Source organism: Barbus barbus (genome assembly GCF_936440315.1).
Source record: "Barbus barbus genome assembly, chromosome: 10".
Classification (NCBI taxonomy): Eukaryota; Metazoa; Chordata; class Actinopteri; order Cypriniformes; family Cyprinidae; genus Barbus; species Barbus barbus.
The window spans coordinates 3,898,228-3,914,902 of NC_136738.1; the positions used below are offsets into that span (position 1 = coordinate 3,898,228).

At 37.3% G+C, this 16,675-nt stretch overlaps 1 protein-coding gene across 1 annotated transcript in view; it reads right to left on the reverse strand.

Moving 5' to 3' along the window:
- Window positions 1-1,352: 1,352 nt before the first annotated feature.
- Window positions 1,353-16,675, reverse strand: part of LOC306875815 (beta-galactoside alpha-2,6-sialyltransferase 2-like) — a 51,718-nt gene continuing 36,395 nt past the window's right edge. Inside the window, exons 4-7 of the mRNA XM_079426561.1 lie at window positions 15,188-15,285; window positions 11,450-11,551; window positions 9,601-9,775; window positions 1,353-4,509 (exon numbers count right to left, since the gene is read on the reverse strand). Coding sequence (XP_079282687.1) covers window positions 4,262-4,509; window positions 9,601-9,775; window positions 11,450-11,551; window positions 15,188-15,285 — 623 coding nt within the window. The 3' untranslated portion in view covers window positions 1,353-4,261. The remainder of the gene's footprint in view (window positions 4,510-9,600; window positions 9,776-11,449; window positions 11,552-15,187; window positions 15,286-16,675) is intronic.

Genomic DNA, 16,675 nt, shown 5'->3' on the forward strand with positions numbered 1-16,675 from the left:
TATATATATATATATATATATATATATATACACACACACACACACACATGGTCAGAATAACTGAGCTTCACAAATTAGAAAGTGGCTTTAAGAAAAGAGCTAGAGCAGTGAAAATTCCTATATCCACTATCAGGCCAATAATTAAGAATTTCCAATCAACATAAAATGTTATGAATCTGCCTGGAAGAGGATGTGTGTCTATATCGTCCTAATGCACGGTGAGAAGGAGAGTTTGAGTGGCTAAAGACTCTCCAAGGACCACAGCTGGAGAATTGCAGAAAAAGGTTTTGGGGTCAGAAAACCTTTTAAAAATGATCTAACAGCACCTACATCACCACATGTTGTTTGGGAGAGCTTCAAGAAAAATACAAAACTATCAAGAAAAGAAAATGCTTCACCAAAAAACAAACTCCAGGATATTCAGTTATCAGACACGACTGGAACTTCAAATGGGACTGGCTTCTATGGTCAGATGTAACAAAAAAATGAGCTTTTTAGCAGCAAACACTCAAGATGGGTTCGGTGAACACAGGTATATAAAGTACCCTGTGTGTACAATGAAATATTCTGCTGTATTTTTAATGTTGTGGGTCTGTATTTCTGCTGGAGGTCCTGGACATCTTGTTTAGACACATGGCATCATGGTCATGGATTCTATCAAATACCAACAGATAAAAAAATCAATAAGTGACTGAGAAATCTTATATGGGTCATGTTTGGATTTTCCAACCTGACAATAATCCAAAAATAAACTGTAAAAACAACGCAAAAATGGGTCACTGAGCACAAAACCAAGCTCCTGCTGGCCATTCCAGTTCCCTGACCTGAACCCTATAGAAAGTGAGTGAGGTGAACTGAAGAGGAGAAGCACCAACATAGAGCTGGGAATCTGAAGGATCTGGAGTGTTTCTGGATGAAGGAATGGTCTCTGATCTTTTGTCAGGTGTTCTTAAACCTCATCAGGCATTATTGGCGCAAACTCCTATACTATTTTGGCAAATGGAGGTTTCAGAAAGTATTGAATAAAAGCGTACCGTTAATTGCGTCCAATGTGTATTAGAGAAAAACATTTTTCATAATACCACCCCCCCCCATTTTAAATTTGAATTCTCAAATAAAAGGTTATTTTTGTGATTTTTTTTTTAAATAATAGATCAAAAGGATTAACAATGCAGATTTATTTCCACAGCCTTCTTTGTTCATATTTACCAAGGGTACCAACAATTCTGACCATGTGTGTACATATACACACACACACACACACACGTATTTTATGAATTTGTCAAATATTGATATTTTTACAAAACCAAAGGAGACAAGAAATTGACAGGTAGCACACTCAAATGTTACTGGGTCAAGTAAAGGTCAAGGTTTTATTATCGAAATAATGGTCAAAAGAATACACAGATATTCAGTGGTTTTAAAAATTAACTCAATGACAAATGTGTATTAACATTTGGAGAAATAACCATTATAAAACATCCCATGGCTTTTGAAAGTGAACAATTGCAGATATTTATCACAGATGACATTAACAGACAAAAAAAAAAAAAAAAAAATCTGCTGTGGTGCAGAATAAAAAAAAAATAAAAATAAAAAAAAATTTATGAAAAGTATAGAAGGAGAAAAGGAAAAGTATAGAAGGGAAAGTAAATTTTAAATGCAGAAATCAAAGTTGGCACAGATACACAGCACCACAAATGTAGTCATTCAAACATTTTCTCTCTTTCTCTCTCTCACACACACACACACAGGAAAACAGCACATTTGGCACAGACCTCTGAAATGTACTGGGCACATCTACGACACAGCACTGAAGTTCACCAGTGAAATCACCTGCATTTCCTCTTTTCTTAAAAAAAAAGACTATGCTCAAAACAGACCTAAACCTCGAGACCCAGCTCACATTTCCCATTACAGACTAAATCCTAATGTTTCTAGAACTGCAAAGGTATTTACCATGAACACTAAGAAGCCCTGCTTTCTGTCACATGCTCTGTGCACTGTAATGTACACCCCCCCCCCCCCCCCCCCCCCCAAAAGTAGTCATATCACCCCATGACATTAAAAATCCAACACTATTTACAGTAAACACTTCAAATAATACTCTTAAAACGGCTGTATCTCCAGTCACCTTGTCTCTTGAGAAACAGGGATGGGGTTTACGCCGCTGAAACGCCTCGTTAAAGGCTTAAGAAAAGACATTCACAGAGGAAGGACACGCGACTCTGCCTCTGATCGTAGAGCATCAAAAAGACTAAAGAGAAAGTAGAAGGCAGAGTTGATAAACTACTGTCAGGCAGAGCCGTGGCCTGATGCTTCGTGTACATTGCTGTTCAAAATTCTGGGGTCTGTTTTTGTTTTTTTAAATACACAACATATTTTAATCAGCAATGACACATTAAATTGATCAAAAGTGACAGTAAAAACAAGAATAATGTCACAGAAGATTTCCATTTCACATAAATGTTATCAATATTGATAAGAAATATTTGTTTGAGCACCAAATCAGTGTATTAGAATGATTTCTGAAGGATCATGTGACTGGAGTAATGATGCTGAAAATCCAGCTCTGCGCCACAGGAATAAATTACATTTGAAAATATATGACAATAGAAAACAGGTCATTTAAATTGTAATAATATTTGACCATATTAATGTTTTTACTGCTTTTTTGAACAAAAATAGCAACAGTAGCTAGTGTATATGCTCTCCTCCCAGTCTCCTTTCCATTACCCCCGTCAACAAAAAGTGTCGAAAAAGCCACCCCCCCCCACTCCCTATTTAATTCTCCGACTGTCACAGACTGGAGGCAAGTGCGATGGACCACAATTGGTCACACATGCCCGGCAACCACGGCCAGCCCAACACGGAGTCATACTGAGAAGACGACACACACTGCAGGCTTAGATGCTCTAAACCGGTCATAACATTTTTACATCCAAACCTAATTTCGTATTCCACCTAAAAAAAAAAAAAAAAAAAGAGAAAAAAAGTTACTCTTCAGTTACATCTACAATCCCCCAACATGGGGAAACAGGACAGAGTAAAGGTCAAATATTAGCTTTACACACCTCAGCCAATCATAGGACTAGAAGGAAATTTTAATATTTCACCCTGGTGAGAGAGTATCGTGAGCTCCTGAGTGAAATCATCAATTACTAGTTTTACTTAATATACAACAGCGATTAAAACAGACGTTAGCTCCCCTCACCAGATCAAAAATCAGCTTGCGAACGTGTTCTTAATTGGTGTCTGAATTAAAATGGCACACATTGAAACAATGCACGAGTAAATAACAAACCTTCAAGTATTCCCTCCTGTAGAAAACCACAAAGTGAATCGCATTAAATAAACAACTGTACATTTAAGAGAAGACAATGTAATTCATTCGCTTTTAAAGACGGCTCCGAAAACCTCTGGATTTTAGGGGCTACAAGATATATCACCACTGTACTTGTTCTATTGCCAGCAGCCTTAAAGTCCCAAATAAGAATTACAGTGCTGCAGTGAGTCCCTAGTACAAGCAATAATAACTATTTTTTTGTAAACCACCTGTCTAGACAGGTTTTTCAAAGTATAAAATGACTAGAAGAGAATCAAATGAACCGCGGTCACATTCAAAAGCTCCTTTAAGCTGATTTGAATAACAGATACGTGAAAGTACTCTGCTTTCCAAGAAACAGTTACACAGAGTAAGAAAAAAAACAACAACAACTATTGATTCATTTGCCACAGTTCTGCGAGACGTACTGGAAGAGCAAAATATTCTCAAAGAGGCTTGTGAATGTGGCACAAAGGATATTATTACAGCAGAAAACGACACCTAATTTTCAAAAAACAATCATGGCATTATGGCGAGAAGCTTTAAAATCTGTCAGTATGTGGAAAACAAATCTATGGACAGATTTTTAGTCAGAGAATAAATTAGCCTTCGTGCTAAAACGTATTTGTGTGAATGCTTTTATTTCCCCCAGCAGTGTAGCTTTCAGTGTTTATGACTGCGAAACAGAGTTCCATTAAAAGTGGAATAATAAAATTAAAAAAACCAAACTGTTTTTTGATGGCTTTTAACATCCACATTTCTCAGGACATATCTATTGCTGTTCTGACCATCTTTATTTAAGCGTAGGCTCAGGAAACGCATTTTTGAGTGAACTACAGCAGAAGGTTTTGTCCGTTCTCAACAGTCTCTGTGCGGTCTTGCATCAGTCTGCAGATCCCCTCTTGCTTTACAAAGGTCGTTATTGCATCTTTCTGTTCAGGGCTCACAGTGGACGTTCTTGAATCCCGGGAGCGTGACCTTGCCTTTCCGTTTGAGGTCGTCCTCGGAGCCGACGTTCATGCGCTGGATGAGCATCTTCTCGTAAAGCAGGGGGTGGTACGCACCCAGAGTGCAGGCGGCGTCGTAGTAACGCTCGTGGTAGTGGCACAGGTCCGTCTGCCGCAGTGAAGGAATGTACTCGTACACGTGAACCTCTTCACATAAGGACATCATCAGCAGGATGCCTGAAAGACACCCAAAACTAGTCATTAAATAAAATATGAAAATTATTGAAGCATACAATTTAAATAGAAAGCCATCTAAATAATTACACAATATTTTCCAGAATATAAATAGCATATTTATCATCTGAAATATGCTGCGGCATACATGTCAAAGCAAATTAATGCAATTAAAGTCAAGCGCATTTCCCAAACGCTTTTACTAAATTAGTTTAGGTCTGGACTTTAGAATTCATGTTTCAAATTATTGTTACTATAATTTTGGTTATAGGCTGCTTATATTTTTCATTCCTGTTTGGTTCAGAATACAGGCTGCATGCAATAACAGAGAGAGCAGTGTGGTCCAATTCAACAGTGATGAACTGGTCAATCGCTTACTGGCAAATTTAAACAAAGTCAGTGAATGAGAAAATAAGATAAGCAGACAAAAGGACCATTCAGGAAGCAAAATCTGTGACATGATTAAAAAGATGAGAAAATTAGGCTTGTAAAGTGCAATTTCCATTTAATTAATTTCGCTCAGCCAAGACCTACAATAACGTTTATGCTGTCAGTTCAGGAATCTATGGATGTCAATCTGTCATTTTTAGAGAAGTCATTATATTTTGATAAAAGATTTTTCACCTTTTATAATAACGTACTGATGAATTGTGCACAGTAATAATGTATATTAGGAAATTAAATTGATACATTTTAAATTTCAGGTTGACTTTTAGGCCTATTCACACCATCATCAAGAACAAAACTTTTCACCAATCTCTAAGAAATTTCAGCATACAAAAGCAATATGCATACTGGTTTGAAATTTGCTTTAAGGTGTGATGGCATTTGCTGTTGATCTGCGTAAGGAAATAGGAATCCACACGAGGACGAGAAAGTTTGTTTCACAAATTCACTGCGTTGACCAATATAAAAATGCATGGCTTGAAAGTGACATCTACACTCTAAAAAATGCTGGGTTAAATACAACCCAGTGCTGGGTAAAATATGGACGAACCCAGCGATTGGGTTGTTTTTACCCAGCGGTTGGGTTACTGCCCAGAAGGTTGGGTTAAACATTTAACTCAACTGTTGGTTGAAAACAACCTAGCATGTCTTCTGTCCAATATTTACCCAGCACTGGGTTGTATTTAACCCCACATTTGTTAGTGTGTATGTAAGCTGTGCCAAATGCATTGCCACACTACTGCAACAGACCTTTTTCACCTGTGAAATTTCCCTAATGTAACCACACCTTGATTTAACTTTCTTTTTTTTTTTTTATAAATCTTGTGCTGAAAATTTGCTGTTTAAAAAGCGTTTGCATTTTTGAGACAGTGTTTCTCAGGTCTAAAGTGTCTCTTCTCTTGTTTTTTGTCCAAAGTTCTACAGGTGTTTCTGCATCTTGTTCTGCTGTCAGAGGAGTTTGATGCAGAACGGTCATTCCTCTATGCCCTCCAAGACCACAGTCATCCAGCTCAACCGTAGAGTCCACAGTAACACTGTTGCCTGCACCGCTCACATCTCTACCGGCATCCACAACCACAACTGCAGCACTCCGGCCACAGAGAGGACCAACCCTCCAGGTCACCACCTAACCTGAGCCCTCCCGGCCCGGCCCGGCACAGGAGTCATGACATCGAACATAACGTAGACAGTGTGGGTGATGGTCAACCCTGCCTTGTCCTGCCTTGTTTCTTGTGCTTGCTTCTTCTGCAGTTGCAACAATGAATTGTTAATTAATTAGAAAAAAGTGGATGGTCAACAATGCATTTCATTGCTGATTAGTGCAGTCTTTTCGCTGTGCATGAAGAACCTTGAGTGATTTGCATTAATAAAACCACAAAACAAATACACACACTTTAAAAATACAAGAGGCTACAGGACAAGGTGGAATGTCAAAAAAGAAAATGGTACATGGCAAGAAGTCTGAAGCACAAGAGCACAATATATTATATGCTTCATATGAGGCTATAAGCATATGTTTCCATGTGGGCAGGCTGCCTCAAACAAAGAGTTCAATTCAGTTTTTCACCAAATTCATTCATAAAATCTAAATTATGTCCTTTTATTAGAAACGTATAAAACCGTCCTGACAAAGAGTTGGAAGATAAGGATGTTGTCCTACAAGAGAAGGACTGTATATCTATTAATTGTGTTACCTTTAAGATGTACACAAAACTAAACTAAAGGTTTTGCCAGCATAGGAATAAATTACACAAAAAATAACTCTTCTGCTGCTTTTCAAATGTGATCTGCACATTATATTGTAATCCTTTGTATAATATTTGAAAAAAGTTTGCTCAAAATATGATGCATTCATTTTTTTTGTTTAAACTTAATTTGCACATCTGGCAAGGCGTTAAATATTGGAGTAAGACGTTAAATCAATTATTCAAGAATTTACAGCCCTACTTTAATTTATTTTAGATACATATACTTATCTTTTGTTGTCTTAAATGGTTTAAAATGATAATTCTCTTATTGTTCATGTTTCATTTGACTTAGTTAAGAGTATTGTATATGATATTATTTGAAGGGTTTGTTGAATGTCAAAATTGTCATTTTCCCTTTGGTGAAGAACACTGATATTGCACAAGTAATATTTCCTTTGTGTTAAATGTGTCATAAAAACTCCTAAGAAAAAGGTGGTTGAAAAATGTGTTGCATATTCATGAATTCATGAAGCTATTTCATGAATTATATATATATTAATTTTGTGCTTAACAAGAGGATTTGTTCTCAGAACAAAATTTAACCATTATTTGTTACCAATACCAAAGAAAGAGCATTCTTATCTGTTCTGTCTTGCCTCAATTCCTCCCAGTTATGTTTCATATGGTGAGTTACATTGCTATCTGAGCCCATATCACTGATGTATGGAAAATTATTTTACCATAAAGTAAAGGCACACTGATCCAGATCACTTCACATCTGTGACAATGACAGAGTTTCAGGATCTACGCAATAAGGAACTGTTTTTCCAAAAGGGGAACCTTCATCCCAAAAGACTAAAAAACGGTGATGAACATTTCACTTGGGATCCAGAACAAGGAATTCTCAGAGGGATTTCCAAAAGTGTGCTTTTTAAATGTGCTGAATGTATGGCTGGGGTTGAATAGTGTCTATAAGGACTCTCAAACTCATCAATATAGCTTTCTTCGCCATAGCACTGAAAGGACCATGTATAAAGTGCCAAACACACCAAGGGGACCAATGTGAGGATTTCTGCATTTAATTATCTGTTTCTTTGTAAAGGTTAAAAAGAAATGACCCAGAAATTGTCATGACATTACAAACTGGATGTTTGCCTGTCGATTTATTGTGCCATTTGTTGTTCAAGTATAAAGGCAGATCAATCGATGAATAGATCTCAGAAGTCAATGAGTTATGAGAAACACGTGTAAAGTTGTCTGTGATTTTTTTTTATAAATGGGGGAGGCATAAACAGTCTTAAATGATTGTGAATGGTCTTTTCATAAGATCAGCGTCACAATTTGACTACTAAACCTTTTAAAACAAGTAATTATAACTGGTTTCCACAGTGTAGCAGCATTACATACTAGACTTGCCACATTAGAATTTTTCACACCATTACGATATTCAAGTTCAAACTGATTATACCAGTATTAGAGCTGGCTTCAATTCATTTCAAGTTTGAATTGGAAGTGACAAATCAGGGGTGAGCGGTTTACCCTTTATATAGTTTTCTCATTAACTCCATTATTTATTCATTCAGACTGATTTGTGAATGTATAAAGCGTACGAAAACGAGAGGCAGATTTAACATGACAACTATAATAAGCCAATCATAGTTCAATGGAGGCACTGCCTCCTCTTTTCCTCCAATGAATAAAAATATGTTAAAAATAATATAGATGCCACACCACACTTCTCTGTGGCCCTACATCTGCAAGGAAAGTCTGGATGTGTCTGCAATATAACCGGATATCTAACACCTGTTCAACAAGATCTGTAGCTACAGGCAATTACTTTCTGAGCCCGAAGCAGTATCAATAGTTTCTATAGATCTTACAGTGAACGATTAACGTGTGTGTTGCCTCCTTTTTAAATAAATAACCTCATTAAGTTATATCATAACTGGACCTTCTGGTAAAAATGACAGACTTCTCTGGTGACATGTGCCAGGCTTCTCCAATCACTTTTAATTCGAAAGCCTGCATTCGGATTTATTTCCGTTCTATTAACATCTGATCCACTCTACATTCGTTTTCGATAATCTGTTACACTTGGATGTACATCACAATATGTAAGAAACATATTTTGTTTCATCGCAACTGTAATACATCATAAAGTAAGTGAGATTGTGGTCAGAGTGATTTTGTTGGTGCCGAAATGTGGGTCAGATTCTCCTTGGCTCTAGTTCAACACGAGCTCCATTGCTGGATGAAAACATGGGGTGTCCATCTGCTCCTCTATCTCTCCCTGTAGTTTCAGCCAACACAGACTGAGCAGACATCCCACAACCTCCTAACAGAGCCGAAGACATACCTACAAACCCATCATGACAAGTCAATCTGCTAAAGGTCACTTTCCATCATCAAGTATGGCGCAAAAAAGTTAATTTGACTGATTTGGCTTTTTCTCCATGACAGCCATTCTGAATTAGCCATGTACAAAACAATTCTTTTTGTCACATGCCTGACAGCCACAAGTGCCATTTTGTGAGCTGTATATTTTAGTAACAAAACCAAAAAGACAAAAACATGAGTAGAAATGTGAAGTGGACAATGCGTTCCACTTGTAGTGTCTTGAGTTGTTAGCTAGCTGTGTCACTACTGGCATTAATTGTAGTACTCGCTTTATGACCGATGTCACAATTGAAAGGCAAATAAAACACTTGCACAGATTCCTAAAATTACACCCATTTTCTTTAGAGACAGTAACAAGAAGTGTGCAATTTCTGTATCACCAAAAAAAGAATTGCAGACAAGTTTGTTGGAACTGTCTAACTGAGATTGAACAACTGACAATTTCACCTCAAATACTGGCAAACGTTTGGGTTGGGACTGTAAAAGAGGTTTGAAAACAGTCATTATTGTTGCAGTTTTACTTGTTATTGTTTGTGCCACTGAAATTGCACCCGTGTCTTACCTATGAACCCTGAGGAGGGCGGGTTGGGCTGGATGTTCTCCAGATTGTTAGCCTGAATCACATCCCATAACTGCCAGATGTATCTCGGGTGCAGGATGTAGAAAGGCTGCGCGGGGAAGTGCATCCTGTGCTCCATATACGGAGTGAACAAGTTGTAGTCTGGATTTGAGTACCACTACAAAAATAAACACACAACAACACTACATGAGCAAAGTGGCTCTCAGGGAACTAAATTTGGATTCATTTCAACCAGTAAGGTTGAAAGTGAAAGGCTGTCCTTCAAACTGTTAGTCCTAGTTCATTGAGAAAGAATTGTTCAGAAAAAAAACCTTTACAGTCCACTAGAATCATTCATTGCACGTTCCTGCAGTAACCTCAATGTTACCTATAGATACAACAGAACACCTTCAATCTGGGACCTCTGACACTGTAGTCAAGAATCATTCCTCAACACCAAGGTTTTGCAAAATGGACTTCATAAAGATACTGAATGGAGCTGATGAAAAGCTAATAATTTATATACAATATAACATTTAGTTTTTTACCTGCAAAATTGATTTACCTGCATGTCGTATGACCATTAGTAAACATCAAAGAGCCATTATCATGCAAAAAATTATAATAAATTATTCAAATAATCTTCAAGTAAGAGGGTAAGTTGTGAACTGAAAACTAGACTGCTTACTGTTATATATTAGTTATATATTATGAAAATCAAAAGTAAAACTGTCAGCATCAACACCGACTCCATGCATAATTATTTTTTAAACATTAAAAAAATAAAAAAAACACTCGTTGGAAGAAATATAATTCCAAGCTTGTATTAAACTAAACCTAAAATTAATTAGCACAAAATGAATTCAATTCTGAAGGAAAACGCTCTTTAACATTTTGTACTTCTGTTCTCTGTACACAAAAAGCAGGTTCATTGTGTTAACTGTATGTTAATTGCATATTGTTCTCAAAATGCTCCACAGCATCGTTCATGTGCTTTATGAGATTTACTATTGTATTCTTGAATTGACGTGGGAAAAAAAATAAATAAAAAGAGCATAACTATGAAAACAGACTAAATTTACTACAGAAATAACCACTGGCCTCGCACCGTACTTATAGACCCAACTCCTGCCAACATATTGACCTTCCCATCAAGAAAAATGGCTCTTTATTGAAAGGGAAAGTGAAAGCTCTACAGTTTAATTGGGGCTGAGGTGGTCCACAGAGTCAGACACACATTCTCTCTTCCTTTTCTAAAGGCCTGCTATGGAAATGGTGCAATTGTCATGTCTCCTTCACATAATAACGGGGTCGTGAGATGGCACACATCATGAAGGAACATGTTACTCTGTGGGAGTAGTCAGTCAAGGCAAAGCAGCATAGAGATGGCCATCTACTCTGTGTGCATCTACTCTGTGTGAATGCCCTATTTCATGTCTACATTAATGGGGGAGGATTGGATTGGGGACATCAGAAATGGTGTTGTAAGGCGGTTTCAATGAGGTAAGGGCACAAAGGACAGATTGAAAGCATTTATAGTAATCCATTCTGATCTTTTTTCCCCTTCTATAGTGGTTTATGATTCACAGCGGTGTGTGAACAGAAGCGCTCAGACCAGACAAATCAGAGTAACCTTCCCGCATGGCGCCTGCACCCACTCACAGCACTGCGCTCATCTGAATTGCAAAAGTAACACGTCACTGCTCTCTGTACATGTGCAAGGAAAAAAAAATATCTATGATTTATAGAGTTGTTATTGCACAGAAGTTTTGAAGACGTCAAAGCACACATTTTTGTTGAGAACAGTTTCATAGGTGTGTGTTTAATGTGTTTTTGGGTAATTAGTACTCACTTTGTGCAGGTTGAGGGTGTATGGAGCAGGATCCCATGCCACCAGCGTTACATTCTTATACAATGAGCTTGTGTTGAACTGATGCTTGGGATTCGCCAGGATCTGCACACAAAACAGACAATGTGTTACACCGAGAAGACAAACAAAACTAGTTGAGTGCAACTAACTTCTTGGTTAGGCAGAAAATGTAATAGCATCATTGACTAACTTGACCAGGCACAATCTGATATGCTTTCCATGAAGAGAATCAGTTCCCACTGAACATGCTGCATACAGTAGCGGCTCCTGACCAGAAATGTAGGTGGGTAGATTCTGGTTAGTATTATAGGCTATATGACCTAAGTGACCAAAGTTGTTGGATCATCGTTGTTTTCACTCTGCACGACTATCTGGGGTAGCATTCAGTTACTGCCGTGTTCACATTGCACGATGGATCGGCGACAGGAGGTTACACACGGCATTACTTTACAATAGCCGACAACTCTGTCTGGTCCTCAAACTGTTTCGTATAACTCCTCCCCGAACTTCCTGCTGCTTTGTTTCTCTCTCATTGGCTATAGGTCATCGTCTATGTATTTTTCTGACAGTACTCATTTCACACAGCAGGTCCAGATATTTAGCATGCCAAATATTTCCACGGGCGTCAACCATTCTCTCAGATCGCATCTTTGATCATTCACACTGCGTGACTGTCACTCGCGACTGTCATTCGTTCATTTATTTGAACGAATGAATTATAACATTTATTTGAATTAATTAGTGATCAATAAATCGAGAGAGAGCGATGACATTTGGGTGTGTGAATAATCAGTGTCTCTACAAACACTGAAGCTGTGAGTTCAAAAACCCTTGTTGCAGAGGAATAATGTAACGATCCAATATCTAAGCTATTTTATTAATAAAAGTCGCAGGGCATCGTTGACAATTTTTTGTACTCCTGAATGATTCTGTGCGTACGCAGGGAAATTCTCTTTCTCTCTCTGTGTTTGTGTGCATCCATGAAAGTAGCGCATTAATATAGAACGGTGATTAAACTGACTTAGAAATACCTGTGCATTAAACTGTCAACCAATCAGAATTGAGTATTCAGACAGACCATGGTAAAATCATTATTATTATTACTGTCATCTTTATTGGTTATTCTTTTGCAACTGCTTCCCTTTCTGATATCTTGTATATTCCTCTTTAGTTTAAACAGGCACTTGTGAATAGCCTGTAAAAAAAGATTTATACTTTTACCAATTTGTTGTGATTTAAAGGGGTCATATGGTGTGATCAAGTTTTTCTTGGAGTGTTAGAAGCAGTTCATGCATATATAAGATCCATAAAGTTGCAAAGACTAATGTCTCAAACCCAAAAAGATATTCTTTATAAAAATGTTAAGACTCTTCCACGGCTTCCTAAAACGCCTCCACAAATCTACGCCACTATGTTGGAAGATTTGCATAACACCGCCCAAATGTTTACACAAAGAAAGAAGCCGGAACTTATTCTCGCTGTAGTATTGTTGCCGCCGCCATGTCATGGAGATGCTGTGTTTCCAAATATGGTAAGGTGAATCTTCGGCCAATATTCGGCCAATCACAACACTGGTTAGCTGGCCAATCAGAGCACACCGTGCTTTTAAGACCGATGAGCTTTGTAAAAATCGACGCGTTTCAGAAAGGAACAATAATGTGTTTTATGAACCTTAAACCGTGTAAACACATTACATTACACCCAATACACAAAATGACGTTATTTTTAGCATCATCATAGAACCCCTTTACAAATTTGGCCCGCTAACTGACAATCTTTCAAATAAGTTCTCTAACAGACGACACCATTACACTAAGGATGATCTGTGCCGCTTCCCATGTTCACAATCCTGCGCCTGACAGTGAAGACATTTATAATGTTAAAAATGATTTTTCTTTTGATTTTTCTTACAAATAACTTCTTTTGAACGTTATATTCATCAAGAACCTATGTATGCATCATGGTTTCCACAAAAATACTAATCGGCACAACAGCTTTAAAATGAAGAAGAAAAATAAGTATAGCTGATTTTATTGTATTTTTGATCAAATAAATGCAACCCTGATGACCTACTTTAAAGGTTTTGGAGTAAGATAAAAAAAAAAAAAAAAATGTCTTTGAAGGTGCCATAGAATACATTGATACAATATTTTAAATTGTTCTCTGATATCTACATAGAAGGTATGAGGCTTAGGTAAGAGCAAAAATTCTCCAGAAACGGTTTTACATGTCCATTTACAAGCCTAGGATTTGCCCCTAGAATTAAATGGTCTGTTGTTACCTTATTTGGAAGGGTCATGAATAATAATGTTGAGCTCTGTTCTGATTGGCTGTTTCACAGTGCGGCTCATTTCAACAGCAGAAAGGAAACACAGGGAAAAATATATATTTCAATACTCTCTCGCGCAGTTATATCGTTGGGTAATTATACTGTAAATAAAATGCGGGCATTAGGGAGCCGCTATTAATATGCAGGGCATTGAAACTGCTTTCGAATGCACAATCGCTTTTTAGTTTCACTTTCAATTTTTTTTTTTTACTTACCACACATTTTACAAGATCAGATGCTTGTCATTGGTGCTCAGGATCAGTAAATTATTCGCCATCATCCTCAGTCATCTCTCCTTACTCTGTTTATGTGGTAAGTGAAATCTTATGTACTGTAATGTAACAGGTTACCGCTAGCAAGGAGATAACCATGTCCCTTTAGTGGCTCGCGTTATTTTAATAGAACACATTATTTGCTTTCCGTGCCTTTCTTAATACAGACACCAACCCATCCCTGCACAGCCTGGAACATAATATTTATTTCCATAATCTGCCATTTTCGCTGTTGTCCTCGCTTGTTTCTTTACAATACTTGCAGAACTTCGGCTGGTGGCTGGCTTTGAACATGGGCGAGTATGTGCAAATGTTGGGGGCGTAATTATTAGTGATCCCAACTAACGTCACAGTCGGTGTTATGTTCTGATTCGCCTATTTTTCAGTGGTCTTTTGCATTCACAAGATTTACATAAGGAGGAGGAAACAATGTTGAGGCTCACGGTATGTCATTTCCATGTACAGAACTGTTATTATTCAACTATGCCAAGGTAAATACAGTTTTCCATACAATGACACCTTTAAACAGTAGTGTGAGTATGTGGTGGAGGCAAGATTGTCAAAAACTAATGCCCTAAATTCAGTCTGTTCCCCACAACAGCTGCTGACTTGGATCTGGGATGAATCATTTGAACCACTCACTGTACCTTTATAGAGCTTATGTGTTCATTTCAAAGCCTAACAGTTCACGGTCACCACCTCTTTTTATGTTCCACAGAACAGAGTCACATGGGTTTGAAATGTCATGCAGGTGAGTAAATGACAAAAATGTTCTTTTCGAAGAGTACTTTCTCAGACACTACTTTGCAATAAACCACCAAGCATAATTTCGGTTTACACTGATCTGTCCATTCATGAAATCTGACAAAGGACACAACACATCCCGCAACTCGAACGCAGAGCGGTCTCTGTTCTGCATAGTGTGTTTTTAGTCCGTTTTTTTACCTGGCTTTTGCTTGTGTCCACTAGGACACGATGACTCAGATCTAGCTGAATACACTCACAGCCGGAGGACACGAGCCAAAGGGTGTTCAAATGAGATCTGCTTCAATTATGTGGCTGATTCACAGAAAGTCACAGTATTAGCAGTAAGAACTGAAAACATCAAACATCGCTCACCTGAGAGTTGATGATGCGTATTGTGGTTTTATTCCCAACGTCTCTTTCATAACTCTCGGTAGGAGCTGTATTAAAACGCAGCACTGCATCATGGGAGTCTGGAATTACAAAAATTGGAGCTTTAATCACATTGTGCCTTGGACGGAGTCATTATTAAAAAAAACTAAAACAATGAGTGAACAACAAAAGCATTTCACTCCTGCACATCTTCTGATAGCAAGACAAAACAACATGAACTAAGAGAAAGAGAAAACAGGCCCCAATCCATTAACCACCTACATATACAATGAAAAAATAAAAGTTCTCACTCACTGAATGGTTTTTAACACACTGAGCAAGAACACAAATCGAAAACACATCATGTACATTGCAGTGTATTGGAGGAAATGTGAGGGCGCAGTGGTCACTGATCAATAAGAGTGAACAGCATTAGTAAACATGTTCCTCACAATGCTCGACCCTGTAATCTGTTGTTAGGAACTGTGCATGCAGCTTGTTCAGAGAACAAAGTTAGAAGGCATTTATTGCTGGGTTCTCCTCTGGGGGCTTTTTATTGATTGGATATCTCCCATTTAATCTGCCATGAGATTGAGTGACTTTAAAGCCCATGCTGAGGTCACTAAAAAATGAGAATTGCCCTCCACTGTGGCTCTCAAATGTCATTCACATTTCCACCTATTCAAAATTGGTGCGTCACATTCAGGTATGACACGGGTGAAAATCAATAGTGTTTGGTATGAAATGACCATTTTTGGGGGGTTAATGATGCTTGTATAATGTCCTCTAAATCATTTTTCACTCCCTATCAGTGCATTAGAGCAGGTCAAGTGATTAGGCAGTATTTCTCAGCTGCAAAACCCTCAGTTTGTGAATCAGGCATGTGATTGTGATAAAAACGCCAAAAGAGAATTACATTTTATGGGAGGGAAAAAAATTAATAATTTTAATGTGTAGTTAACTACTGAATAATATTAGTTGACAACATTTACTCATAGGGTTAAGATTATGATTTAATTTAGGGTTAGTTGCTTGTAATTAGGCATCATTTATGGTTATTACTATAGTTAATACATGTAACATTTAACAAAAGACACTAAAATAAATGTTACCACAAATAATAATTTAAAAACAACTTAAGTAAAAAAAAGTAAAAATACGATAATCTTAAATGACAACCTAATTAAAAAAATAGATATAATAATTTAATAGAAATAATCAAATTTATTTGAAAAAATAACAAACAACTAAATTTCACTTTATTTAAATGTATAATATAGTATTATGTTTATTCAAATTAATTTTATACACAGGGATGTTATTGTAGTCAAATTAAGTCATTATTAATTTTAAAATATTCAACATTACAAACTAAAAACAAACTTATTCAGAGAATCATGCCGAGGTCTAAAACAACAGTGCTCTCTAGTGGACTAACTGTTTACTGTAAGAGAGAGAGAGAGAGATAGAGAGAGAGAGAGAGAGAGAGAG